General features: G+C 45.4%; 1 protein-coding gene across 1 annotated transcript in view; it reads left to right on the forward strand.

Moving 5' to 3' along the window:
* Positions 1 to 14062, forward strand: part of KCNN1 (potassium calcium-activated channel subfamily N member 1) — a 200418-nt gene that overhangs the window by 74051 nt on the left and 112305 nt on the right. The window contains exon 3 of the mRNA XM_069767772.1: positions 5418 to 5513. Coding sequence (XP_069623873.1) covers positions 5418 to 5513 — 96 coding nt within the window. The remainder of the gene's footprint in view (positions 1 to 5417; positions 5514 to 14062) is intronic.

Below are 14062 nucleotides of genomic sequence, written 5' to 3' on the forward strand. Positions count from 1 at the left end.
CAGATAAATTGTGTGCAAGAGGGAATGACTACAGGAATGTACAAAAACCTCCACATATTAGAAAGTAATACATTACTAAAAAAGCGTAGCAGAGACAGAGGCGTATCTAGTGTTTCTGGCACCCGGGGCAAGAATTCATTTTGGCCTCCGCCCCCCCAAGGACATATGCGATTTGCACACTAAGGCTATGTTCACATTTGCGGTGTTGGGCGCAGCGTCGGCGTCATGTGCCCCTACCTTTAACATGGGGGGCGCATGGACATGCGCCGGTATGCGTTGTATTGCATTTTGCGACGCATGCGTCATATTGACGCACAGAGAGGGTACAGAAAACGCTACTTGCAGCGTTTTTCCTGCGCAGAAATTCCTGCTCTGTACGATCCTATGACAACGCATGCGTCACAAAACGCTGCGTTGTGTATTTGCGTTGTTGGTTGCGTTGCGTTGTGTCACCGACGCTGCGCCCAGCAACGCAAATGTGAACGTTGCCTTAGTCATGTACACACAAGCTCCTCTCCCTAATGCTCTCAATATTCAGTGAAAAACTGAGAGAAGCGGGAAGAGAAGCTCGTTGTCACAGAACCATACGTATGAAAATCGCATATGAGTGACATGTCCATGTGACGACTGCTGGAACCTGCAGAGCTGAATCCTGACATCGCAGGCTACTGAATTCTCACAACTAATGCACTGCACACTTTTAGGATTCTCCCTGGCTGGTGAACAGTCATGTCAGCACAAGCATGTGATTTGTATACTTCTGACCACATTCCGACTAGACGTGCCCGGCCTCACTCAGTTCATTTCCATTGAGTGAGGCCACACGTCTAGTTGGCACGTGAACGCATGTACGTAAATCACCAGCACCAGAGAATCCTGACAGTGTGCAAGGTGCACTGTGAGAAGTCAGAAGTCTGCAGTCACAAAGAATGACTGCAGACTCATCACAAACCTGGACATCCCCTTTAATGCTCCTAACATAAATAAAAACATGAGTTAGTCAGTATCACAAATAACATTTACATCCAGGTACCTTATAGATGATGTCATCTCTGGAGCTGTTGTTCTTTCCTTCATCTTGTCCAGACCCCATGATGAGTTTTCTCAGCCACAGCCGTCTCTGCAGACTTCCATCTTCTCCGCTTTTTTGCAGAAAATCTCCACATGATGCTCTTAAGGATACAAGTGTCATTATAATGCTCCTGAATGAAAAATTGCCACTCACTATATTGTCTGCATAAAATATGACCCCCACACTGTCCCTCTTATGGTACATGCTCTTTTCACGGACCTCCCCTTTCCATACCGGCCACCATTTTCACACTGTCCTCTCACACTGTGTCCCCCCTATAGGGCTCAGTATTTATACTGTACTCTCTCATCACACTCCCCCTCCTTGGTATACTGTCCCCTCCTGGCTGTGCCCTTACACTGTCCCCCCATGTGACGCATGCACACATCCCAACAACCTCACTCCCCGTACTTTGTCCACATACGTTTTTCACATCGCTACTCATACTGTGTCTGCATACATTCCCCCGTTTGCTCCCCAAACTGTCTGCACCCATCCCCCATACTGTTTCCTCATATATGCCCCCCATTCCCCGGTATTGTTTCCTCATACATGCCCCCCATCTCCCCCTTTGCTCTTCATTTTGTGTCCTCAAATCTCCCCCACACATTAAATCCCCACTCCAAATATCACCCCACACATTAAACACCCCCATCCCCATGACAAATCTCCCCCACACATTAAATCCCCCCATCCCCATGACAAATCTCGCCCCACACACATTCAATCCCCCATCAGCTTGACAGTCGGCACAGAGAACATCTGACTCCCAGTGCGGGGGGTGGCAGAATGCAGCCGCCAGGGGAGACACTGCGGACCGCCGCTTTATGCGGCCCGAATGCGCCCCCCTGCCGGCTGCGCCCCCTAGATACATGCCCCGGCTGCCCCCCCTAGATACGCCACTGAGCAGAGGGGCCTGTTCTCAAGAGCGAACAATCTGAGGAAACAGCAATGCTGAAAATACAGTGTGTACTGCTTCACTAGAGACTTATAGAGGTGTATAATGAGGATCTCACTGTACAGGAAAAAACCTGGAACCATGACAGTGTAAAACGCATTTCTATTTAAAAAAGAGCCGGTTCGTGAGCCAAAAGAGTCGGCTCTTTATGGTGAGCGGAGCCGAATGAACCGGATCACCAAAAAGACCTGAACTGCCCATCACTACTGGACAGCGAGGCAGCCATGGTTTTATCTGCCCCCTCCCCCATCTGAATGGAGAGCTAGCTCCAATCAGATCTGGGGGTGGTGACAAAGTGGTCGCCAGGGTGATCGTAGCCAAGTAGGGGCTAACCATCCCCCCCCTCCCCCGGCCTAAAGTACAAGTTCCCCTGTCCCTGCAGGTCGGGTGAAATTTCAGTTAACCCTTTCACCTGACCTGCAGGAACGCGATTCCGCCATGACGCATACGCTATGTCACAGGTCGGATTGGCACCGACTTTCATGACGCAGCGTATGCGTCATAGGTCGGGAAGGGGTTAATATAGATCTAATAATGTACATATAGTGTCAGAACCATGCTCATATCAAAAGTACAGCATCAGAGCCAAGCCCATAACATAAAGTACCAGAAGTAGGTTGAATTTATTTATACAGTACCAGAACTAAGCTTATGGCATACATACAGTATATACTGTATATAATGTATAACATAGATATTGTGGAATATTGTGGTACCAGAGCCTAGATTAGTAGCAGAATCAGGGTCAGCACATGAATGCAGTACTAGAACCAGCACACAGTGTAAATAAAATACCAGGACTAATTTTGTTGCATATATGCAGACCCAGAACGATGCAGAGTGCAAACGTACTCAACCAGTGCTATAAATAAATACAATACTAAAAGTCAGCTTAAAGACCAGGTGGAAAGTTTGGTTAAGTCCTGCTGTATAAGTTTCTACCATGTGAAACTTGAACTTCTATTATGAACAATATTAAGGTGTGATGGGAGTTGATTCCCAAGCTAGCACCATGGATGATTGTAGCAGATCATGCAGTGAATTCACTACTGATTAGACACATTCAGAGGCTGAATACACATCTACATAGCGTGAATCACAGGTGACATCTTCTCTGATTGGTGTCATTCTCCTTCATTTTCTTCTCCATTCGGTCCACGCGGCAAAAACTTTTCCTCCAAAGTAACACTCATCTCTTACAATTTCCACATCTTGAGCTCCTTGCCTTTTACAGTCTACAGTCTGCACATTTATAAAATTCTCATAGTGACATATACCCTGTATCTACATATTATAGTGCATATAACATGCCCCCTGAATAGAACAGTGCCACAATCTCTGTCTCTCTGAAAACAATAGTAGATCAAACCACGCAGTTAAAGGGAACCTGTTTGTAGCGTGTAAATTGTACCCAGTGCACATTTTTTGCATATGATTAAAGAAAGGTTTAATCATATGCAAACAGCATTTCTTATACACTGCTCAAAAAAATAAAGGGAACACTAAAATCCCACATCCTAGATATCACTGAATAAAATATTCCAGTTGTAAATCTTTATTCATTACATAGTGGAATGTGTTGAGAATAATAAAGCCTAAAAATGATCAATGTAAATCATAACTAATATCCCACGGAGGTCTGGAGTTGGAATGATGCTCAAAATCAAAGTGGAAAATTAAGTTACAGGCTTATCCAACTTCAGTGGAAATGCCTCAAGACAAGGAAATGATGCTCAGTAGTGTGTGTGGCCTCCACGTGCCTGTATGACCTCCCTACAACGCCTGGGCATGCTCCTGATGAGGCGACGGATGGTCTCCTGAGGGATCTCCTCCCAGACCTGGACTAAAGCATCTGCCAACTTCTGGACAGTCTGTGGTGCAATGTAACGTTGGTGGATGGCGCGAGACATGATGTCCCAGATGTGTTCAAACGGATTCAGGTCTGGAGAATGGGCGGGCCACTCCATAGCTTCAATGCCTTCATCTTGCAGGAACTGCTGACACACTCCAGCCACATGAGGTCTGGCATTGTCCTGCATTAGGAGTAACCCAGGGCCAACCACACCAGCATTTGGTGTCACAAGGGGTCTGAGGATCTCATGTGGGTACCTAATGGCAGTCAGGTTACCTCTGGCGAGTACATGGAGGGCTGTGCGGCACTCCAAAAAAATGCCACCCCACACCATTACTGACCCACTGCCAAACCGATCATACTGAACGATGTTGCAGGCAGCAGATCGCTGTGAACCTGCTTTCATCTGTGAAGAGCACAGGGCGCTAGTGGCGAATTTGTCAATCCTGGTGTCCTGGTGTTCTGTGGCAAATACCAAGCATCTTGCACGGTGTTGGGTTGTGAGCACAACCTCCATCTGTGGACGTCGGGCACTCAGACCATCCTCGTGGGGTCGGTTTCTAACCGTTTGTGCAAACACATGCACATTTGTGCCCTGCTGGAGGTCATTTTGCAGGGCTCTGGCAGTGCTCCTCCTGTTCCTCCTTGCACAAAGGCTGAGGTAGCGGTCCTGCTGCTGGGTTGTTGCCTCCTACGGCCCCCTCCACGACTCCTGGTGTACAGACCTGTCTCCTGGTAGCGCCTCCAGACTCTGAACACTACGCTGACAGACACAGAAAACCTTCTTGTCACAGCTCTCATTGATGTGCCATCCTGGATGAGCTGCACTACCTGAGCCACTTGTGTGGGTTGTAGAGCCTGTCTCATGCTGCCACGAGTGTGAAAGCACAACCAACAATCAAAAGTGACCTAAACTTAAGCCAGAAAGCATTGGTACTGAGATGTGGTCTGTGGTCCCCACCTGCAGAACCACTCCTATGAAATTGATTGTCAGTGTTGCTTCCTAAGTGGACAGTTTGATTTCACAGAAGTTTTATTTACTTGGAGTTATATTCTGTTGTTTAAGTTTTCCCTTTATTTTTTTGAGCAGTGTATTAGTAATATATCCCATCTGGTGCTTGGGGACGGGGACAGTAAGGGCCTGTGTGACTTCAAATGCCAGGGCTGAATTTCAACCCCAGTCCGTACCTGCTATCATGACTACGTTCCCACCCTGTCAGAGAAAGAGATGCAGAGCTCGGGGGATATATAGATTTTCTGTGATTTGATTTAGAGTCAAGGTTTCTCCATACACTGCTGATCGGCAGCTTGTCCTTTATCCATAACAACTTACTGTCATTACAATTTTGTTACTGGTTTATCTTTGGAATAGAAAAAAGGGAAATTTGGTCAAAAAACAAGAATATGTGAGTACTGCAGACTTTGTGGCGGGGGCACTGCAGGCATATGGAAGATATTGGGATTTTGATTGTATTGTTGTCCTTTTTTTCCTCAGGATTAATAACTTTTATTATTATTTTTATTTTTTTTTTTAGGAATCCTCATACTCATTTGCACTGAAATGCCTTATCAGCCTCTCAACTGCTATCCTACTTGGACTCATCGTCATGTATCACGCGAGAGAGATCCAGGTATTTGATTCCTCTATGTCAACTCTCACTCTTTGGCTTAAGACTAGCAAAAACGTAATACATGACCTTAGCAGGCGTTTGTATGGAGAAAGTACTGTAGCTGGACTATCGGGAGCTCGGCACATGCCAGAGTACCTTAAGTTGTAGTTCTCCAGATATCTTACATGTACAATAACCATTCATTAATAATGCAGTGTGTTTAGGAGCAGTTTGCCAATTAATTAAATGGATTTTCTAAACCAGTTCTAGTTCTGCATCTCCCAATGCCTCATAATTTTTTACAGTGGAAACAAATAGTACCAAATAACTCTACCCTCTAACATAAATTCTATTCATTCCGCAGGCAATTTAATGATTTCAGTGGGAACTATGTAATGGTTTACAGGCAAAGGGACAAGGTTGCTGTCATTTTTTTTTTTTTTTTTTTTTACAAATTACAGATGATCCCAATTGGTCACAGAAAACATACAACCGTGATCAGCAGCCAGAAATAGAGATTATCCAACATTCACAACCCTTTAAAATTCGGAATGATCAGGTACAGTTAAAGGGAATCTGTCAGCAGACTTCTGCAATTTAATCTGAGATCAGCACCATGTAGGACCTTGTTTCCTGTGATGTGTCACTTATTGGTCTGCATGCTGTTACTTTTATACAATTACTGTTTATTCTGCTGCACATCTAGCAGTGCTCAGAATCCTGAGCCCTGTATAACTCTGCCCTCATCGCTGTGTGGCAGCTTTTTGGGTACACTGTACATTAACAGAAAGCTGTCAATCAGTGGTGGGGTGGGACTGTACAGAGCAGGAGGACTACATGGCACGAGACACCTAGTCCTATAGTGATAATCTCCTGCTGAAAAATCACTGATTTTAATGAAACGGTCACCCTCACTTCAGTAAGCGACATATCTCTGGAAGTAGGGTATCAACCCTTACGTCATGCTGCTCTAAGATTACATAGTAAAAACTTGCGGACAGATTCCCTTTAATGACAATTCACGCGCGTATAAATGTATATCGCATATTGATTCAAAACCATGGCAAAATAAAATAAATGGGCAAAATGTGAAAGAACATTAACAATATAAACAGCAAAAAATGTTGAACATTTTCCAGCCAAATGAAATCCTCACAAATATGTATCAGAATTATCTGATTAACCTAACACTAATTCCACTGGTTAGACAAATTAGAACAAGAACCTTTGTCAGTTGGCGCAGAGGCATAGCTAGGGTTTTGGTTCAGGGGGGCGAAGCTTCTGAGTGGGCCCCTAACCAGGTAACCTTGATTATAACTGGGTGACGCGGCCTAATAGTGGAGGAGAACCTCAGCAGATGACCGCGCTGTTACTGAAAATAATCTCTATATAAAGACCAACATGGATATTACCTCCATATGGTCAGTGGTAGATACCAGCGCTACAGAACATGTAAGAGATCACAGCACAGTTACAGATAATGACTTACTGCTGACATTCTTTCTCATGGAATCGTTCACTTTTCCCGTCTTTTCCATCTGGCCCAGACCGACATGACAACTTCTTCCAGTCAGGACTCGGCTGCAGAGAATACAACAAAAACACATTTCATTTCTCTTATTTTCAGTGGAGCGCCCCACCAGGGCAGCGGGGTACTCGGTACCAGTTCCGGTCTTAAAGGGGATGTCACGGTGGCTGCGACCCGATCTGTGTCCCTGGGCGCCCAATTAAAGGGGAAAGGTCTTTTAAAGGGTATTGTGAATAAAGTCTATTGTTCGTGATGCCACCTGTGGTTTTCGGTCAGTGGGGACCGACGCCCTTTAAAGGGGTCTTCTGGGGTTATGGTAGGGCGGCTAGATGGTGACGCTTCCCACAGGTGAAGCGGGGTCCCCAGGGTCCCAAGTGTATAGCACCGATGATGTGATGGATGGCATAGGAAAGAACGAGGACACAGGTTTGCAGTCTTTACCTGGTTTACTGATGGTAGTAGTCCTCAGTCCAGGGTACCAAGTGTAGGGTAGCTGTGGTCCAGCCGGCTTGGAGGCAATAGGAGATCCCTCTCCCAGGTGAGGTCCGTAAGCCTTTTGCTACTTGCGCTGTTCAGTTGGTTAGGTCCCTGCCGCTTGAAGCTCAGTACAAGTCCCCACTCTCCTGTCCTAAGACAGATGTCTATACGATAGGCAGTTCAAACCTGTTTATAGGGTCTCTATCATGCCCCGGGCTCTAAAGTTACTGCTTCACCTCAGACTTGACGCAGGCATTTGACATACAGTCCTATGCCCTCTGGTTCTGCTAAGTGTCCTAGAGTCCCACTATAGCCATGGGCTCCCGGTACCCGATTGTGCACTCTGGCTCCCAGGGTGTCCTTCCGCTGTTCCCCTGCTGAGCCTCTTCCTCCTCTGTGCTTCTTCCCTCTAAGCTCCTCCACAATTCAACTCTCCTCTGGCTTCTCACTTTTTCCAGGGGTAGCAGCTCCCTCGTGGCTGCTCGGCCCCTACGTCTGCTCCAGAAGTCCTTCTGCTCTTCTGGAGACCAACTGTCTCCCTCCACTGTCTCCGTCAGCCTCACTAAGACTGACCGGAGCTAAGGGACGCTCCCCTGAATCCGGGTTCAGAGCTCCCCTTCCTGGCCTAGATTTGGATTGACGCCCCCGGAAGAAGCGGAAGCGAAACGTGCGTCGGGGTGAAGAGGGATTCTGGTCACCCACTGGGCATTGGAGCAGCACTTGTATAACCGGGTAATAATTAAGAATTTTTTACATGTAAATGGGCATTTATCCCTTCAGCATCGACTGTTTAGAACGTATTTAGGTCACATGACTATGATATTATTGGTATGTAAATACCTTGTTCTGAATAGGGATACTTATGGTTTAGATAGATGTTGTGCGTATCAGTTTCTAAGTGTTATTATGCTCTCTATAAGTCCATACACTAGCATTTGGATGTACTTATAATCAGTCTTAGAATCCCTCCTAGTTGGGGTACCTGTATATATTTTAGATATGTTTGTTTAATTTTAAAATACCTTAATAAAAATTATTTTAATTCTTAATGTAATCTGTATCTCTTCTTGCAGCTTCCAAGGGTGTCAGTCCGCATTTTGGCTATATACTATTTGAGAAGTGCCAGTTTTTTTAGAAAAAAATCTTTTTGGACTAAGCTTAGGTATTTACTAGATTCGGATGTGTTGAATGTAAGTGCTTTACCTGATAGAAAGAATCCCCCTTGCCTCCAATCATGACATCACCATCCCTGAAGGGAAGGCAACATCACTGCAGCAACCGGTTACCTGGGGTGCTACATCAGCACTGTCCCCAATGGGACTATTCCCAACCTACACAAACTCCTCATCCTGCTGATACACCAATACTGAGCCGCTGCTGCCTTACGTGTCCCTATTACTGCACCTGCTGTGTGGTACTATGTGCCCTATAAATTCTAAAGCAACCCTCTAGAATATAGTAGTGCCGGGTGCAAGTGTCCTAGAAAACTGTGCCCATATTTTTTCCCCTAAAAAGTAATATTGCTCTGTGCCCCTCTGACAGTCACAGTAACCTGAGTTCCTCTATAACAGTAAGTGCCCACTTTACATTTACCAATGTCCCAAGTCTCCTCCCTGTACAACTCCCCTATAAACAGTATGATGCTCTCTTATACACAGTATAATGCCCCGTCACTGTATATAAACTGACCCCTTAGTATACCCAAACTGTTTGATGGCTCCAACACTATGATGGCCCCATCACTGTAATCTACACACTGTATGATGCCCCCCCTAGATATCCTCCATATAGTATAATGCACTAGATAGTCCTCAATATAGTATAATGCACTCCCCATAGGCCTCCACATAGTATAATGCATTCCCCATAGGCAGACTCTATATTGCATAATGCATTCCCCATAGGCCTTTATATAGTATAAGGCACTCCCCATAGGCAGGCTCTATATATTATAATGCATTCCCCATAGGCAGACTCTATATTGTATAATGCATTCCCCATAGGCCTCTGTATAGCATAATGCACTCCCCATAGGCAGACTTTATATTGTATAATGCATTTCAATTAGGCAGAATCTATATTATATAATGCACTTCCCATATGCCTCCATTTAGTATAATACACTCTCCATAGATCTCCATATACTGTAGTATAATGCACTTCCCATAGGCAGACTCTATATAGTATAATGCACTCCCCATAGGCAGACTCTATATTGTATAATGCATTCCCCATAAGCCTGTATAGAGCATACTGCACTCTCCATAGGCAGACTTTATATTGCATAATGAATTTCCCATAGGCAGACTCTATATTGTATAATGCATTCCCCATAGGCCTCTATATAGCATAATGCACTCCCCATAGGCAGACTTTGTATTATATAATGCATTTCCCATAGGCAGAATCTATATTATATAATGCACTCCCCATATGCCTCCATATAGCATAATACACTCTCCATAGATCTCAATATACTGTAGCATACTGCAATCCCCATAGGCAGACTCTATAGTATAATGCACTCCCCATAGGCAGACTATATAGTATAATGCACTCCCCATAGGCAGACTCTATATAGTATAATGCACTCCCCATGGGCAGACTCTATATGGTATAATGTACTCCCCATAGGCAGACTCTATATTGTATAATGCATTCCCCATAGGCCTCTATAGAGCATACTGCACTCCCCATAGGCAGACTCTATATTGTATAATGCATTCCCCATAGGCAGACTCTAAATAGTATAATGCACTCCCCATAGGCCTCCATATAGTATAATGCACTCCCCATAGATCTCCATATAGTATACTGCACTCCCCATAGGCAGAGTTTGTGGTATAATGTACCCCCCCATAGGCAGACTCTATAGTGTAATGCAGCCCCTAATATAATCCATCCCATAGGCAGCCTCTATAGTGTAATGCAGCCCCTAATGTAATGCACCCCCATAGGCAGCTTCTATAGTATAATGCAGCCCCTAATATAATGCACCCCCCACAGGCAGCCTCTAGTATAATGCACTCCCCACAGCAAGCCTCTATAGTGTAATGCACCCCCATAGGCAGCCTCTAAAAAAAAAAAATACTCACCTCACTTCCTCCTGGTTCGTCCGCTGCTCCGAGCTCCCACTCACCTCCGGACTGCAGGCGCCGAGTAGTAATGTCATCGAGCCCATTGTCGGCGTCGGTGATGCCAGACGCTGATTGGGATTATGGGAGAGGGAGCGTAACGCTCCTTCTCTCACCAATGCGGTCAGCTGTATCGGCATCCGGCCGATACCGTTGAACTTGCGATGACTGGCGGGGGGGCAGCCTGCTCAGGGGCCCCATAGCCGCCGGGCAGCAGAGCAGGGAGATGGATTCCCCCTGCTCTGCCGCATTATGTAACTGCATGCCAATACAGTTACAGTAGCGTAGATCTGGGTGGGCCCCCTCAGAGCATGGAGCCCAGGGCGACTGCCCCCTCTGCCCCCCAGTAGCTACGTTACTGAGTTGACGGGAAGGCACTAGACCTGGGATTATACTGACATGTAAAAAACACCACCCAACAGAAGAGAGCAAAGGTCTTGGCAAACAAAATAATTTCCTGTAGAACCAGAAAGTTGCGAATAGGAGATTCTACATAAAATCTACATTAGGAAATCAGTGAGTGAAGGAAGTGGAATTTCCTAAAGGGCAAATTTCTTATAAAATTATTTAATGAGGCATAAGAAAAGGGAGCACTCCAAATGTATTAACTAAGTAGTCAGTCAGCAGTAGTGACAGTGAGAAGAACGGCAACAGAAATATTTCATGCAGGTCAGGTAAAATACTGACTCTTACAGAAGGATTTAGTGTCGGGAGATAAGTAAGGTGACATGAGTCTTACACACTGAAAGGTGACACATTCAAACAAGAGACAGAAGAAACTTATCCATAGCCCTACGTGACCTTGTCACTTGATACCTCATCTAAGCTATACAGGTCACATCCCCACCTGTCATGCTTTCCTCCAGACAGAAAACGCTGCTCAAAACATTAAATTATTTAATTATTATTATTATTAAATACCTCTTGATTAGTTTTTATGCCTGCAGGTTAAAAGAATGAATGTTTCATTGTGTATGTAGTCATATGATAGCGCTGATAGTTTCCATTTGAGATAAAGTGGCAAGAGCCTTAAAAAGCCATGTTTTATATATGTACTGTAGCATAGAATCATAGAATGTTAGAGTTGGAAGGGACCTTTATTGTCATCGTGTCCAACCTCCTGCTCAATGCAGGATTCACTAAACCATCTCAGACAGATCTCTGTCCAGCCTCTGTTTGAAGACTTCCATTGGAGGAGAACTCACCCTCTCGTGGCATCCTGTGTCACTCATTGATCACCCTCACTGTCAAAAAGTTTTTTCTAATATCTAATCTTTATCTTCTCCCTTTCAGTCTCATTCCATTGCTTCTCATGTTTCCATTTACAAATGAGAATAATGATGATCCCTCTACACTGTGACAACCCTTCAGATATTTGTAGATGGCTATTAAGCCTTCTCTTTTGCAAGCTAAACATTCCCAAATCCTCTATCCATTCCTCGTGGGACATACTTTGCAGTCCGCTCACTATCCTGGTAGCTTCTCTCTGTACTTGCTCCAGTTTTTCAATTTTTAAAAAAAAATATGGTGCCCAGAGCTGGACACCGTATTCCAGATGACACCTGACCAAGGAGGAGTAGAGGAAGATAATTACTTCACGTGATCTATGCTTCTCTTAATACATCCTAGAACTATGTTTGACTCCACAGTTCTGCACCGCCTTATATCTCCTCTCTCATCTCTGTCTATCACCCTACATGTGCCTTCCATTCTACAAATGACCTAAGACTTACATCCCCCTTAATCCGAACCTTGCACCTCCGTCTCCAAGACTTTTCTCGTGCTGCACCAGCTCTCTGGAATGCACTTCCCCAGACGATCAGACTGATACCTAGCCCCGACCTATTCAAGCGCGCTTTGAAAACCCATCTCTTCAAACAAGCCTACCACATCAACTACTCAGTAAACTAACTTTGCCCTGTTCCCTTCTTCCAAATATTACTCTGAATCTGCACCCTACTAATCATCTGTCTCCACACCCTCTATGCGCACGATAACTGCACTTGATACTTGACTATAGCACTTAAACACACGGGCTGATGACCGGATCATGCAGCTTTGTATGAAAATCCCTATTTATTATAATTGCCAGACCTGAAATAACAATCACTTTCACCTATTGTGTCCCCCCATTTCCTTGTAGATTGTAAGCTTGCGAGCAGGGACCTCACTCCTAATGTCACTGTTTAAATTGTCTTAACTCGTACCGAATTTATTGTTTGTACATGTCCCCGCTTAATTGTAAAGTGCTGCGGAATATGTTGGCGCTAGAGTTGAGCGACCTTGACCTTTTTAGAGTCGAGCCGGGTTTCGCGAAACCCGACTATCTCAAAAGTCGGGTCGAGTGAAATCGGCCGATTATGACGTAAAGTCGGGATCGACCGAAACACGAAACCCAATGCAAGTCAATGGGGCAGCATAGTCGGCAGTGAGTGGGGGCGAGGAAAACACCTAGAGTGCCCATTTTAATGTCAAAACCATCCATTCTTCTTAATGAAGCTTGTCAAGCGTAATTTACCTTATAATAATTGGAAGGCATTTGAAATTGGGGTTCATTTGGCTAAAGTTGTGGTGGGTAGGGCTGGTTCAAGTAATTAGTGGGCCCAGGAAATCTGGACCACGTCACGGCAGTGGAGCAGGGAGAGGTAAGTATTTCAACTTTGCAAGTGCTGTGAACCTGAGCAAGCAGGGGGGGCCCACTCGTTGGCATTGGCACTGGCACAGGGCCCCTCAAAGTACAGCGGTGTGTTTGCACGGCGGGGGCGCCTCCCACCGGCAGCAACACTTTTGCGTACTATGAGAGGCCCTGTGCCAGTGACGTCGCCAACTAGTATTCCTCCCCCCACCTGATGAAGGAACCTGCACTTTCATCTGCACCTTCCTCTTTGTCCCCGTGTAAGGTGGTATGGTATGCGGGAAGAGCAACCTGACTTTCAGCAGGGTCACAATGTTGTTGTGTAGCGTGCACGGGGAATGTTGCGTTATGGGTCAATGTACCAGCAGACTCATCTATCACTGGCTGGGCAATGGGCAGGATGAGGAGGAAACACAGATATAGGCCCAAAGAATAAAGTTGGCTAAATGCAGTTCAAAATTGGTAACACAGGAATAACCAGGGGGCATTGCAGTGGAGGACAACTGGAATGAGAGGCTGACACAGAGAGTAGGCCCAAATCAGTAAGTAGTCGAAATGCAGTTCAAAATTGGCAACCGTAGTAAACAGGCGGCACAGCTTTGTTCAGTGGAGGAGAACAGCAAGGAGTGGCAGACACCGATAGTAGGCCCCAACCCAACTAGTAGGCCAAATGCAGTCTAACATTAACAACTACTTAACGAGCGCCTGAAAATGGAATTTCAGGACAGGAAACCAGGAGAACAGCAAGGAGTGGCAGACACCGATAGTAGGCCCCAAACCAACTAGTACGCCAAAT

Source organism: Ranitomeya imitator, chromosome 1 (assembly GCF_032444005.1).
Source record: "Ranitomeya imitator isolate aRanImi1 chromosome 1, aRanImi1.pri, whole genome shotgun sequence".
Classification (NCBI taxonomy): domain Eukaryota; kingdom Metazoa; phylum Chordata; class Amphibia; order Anura; family Dendrobatidae; genus Ranitomeya; species Ranitomeya imitator.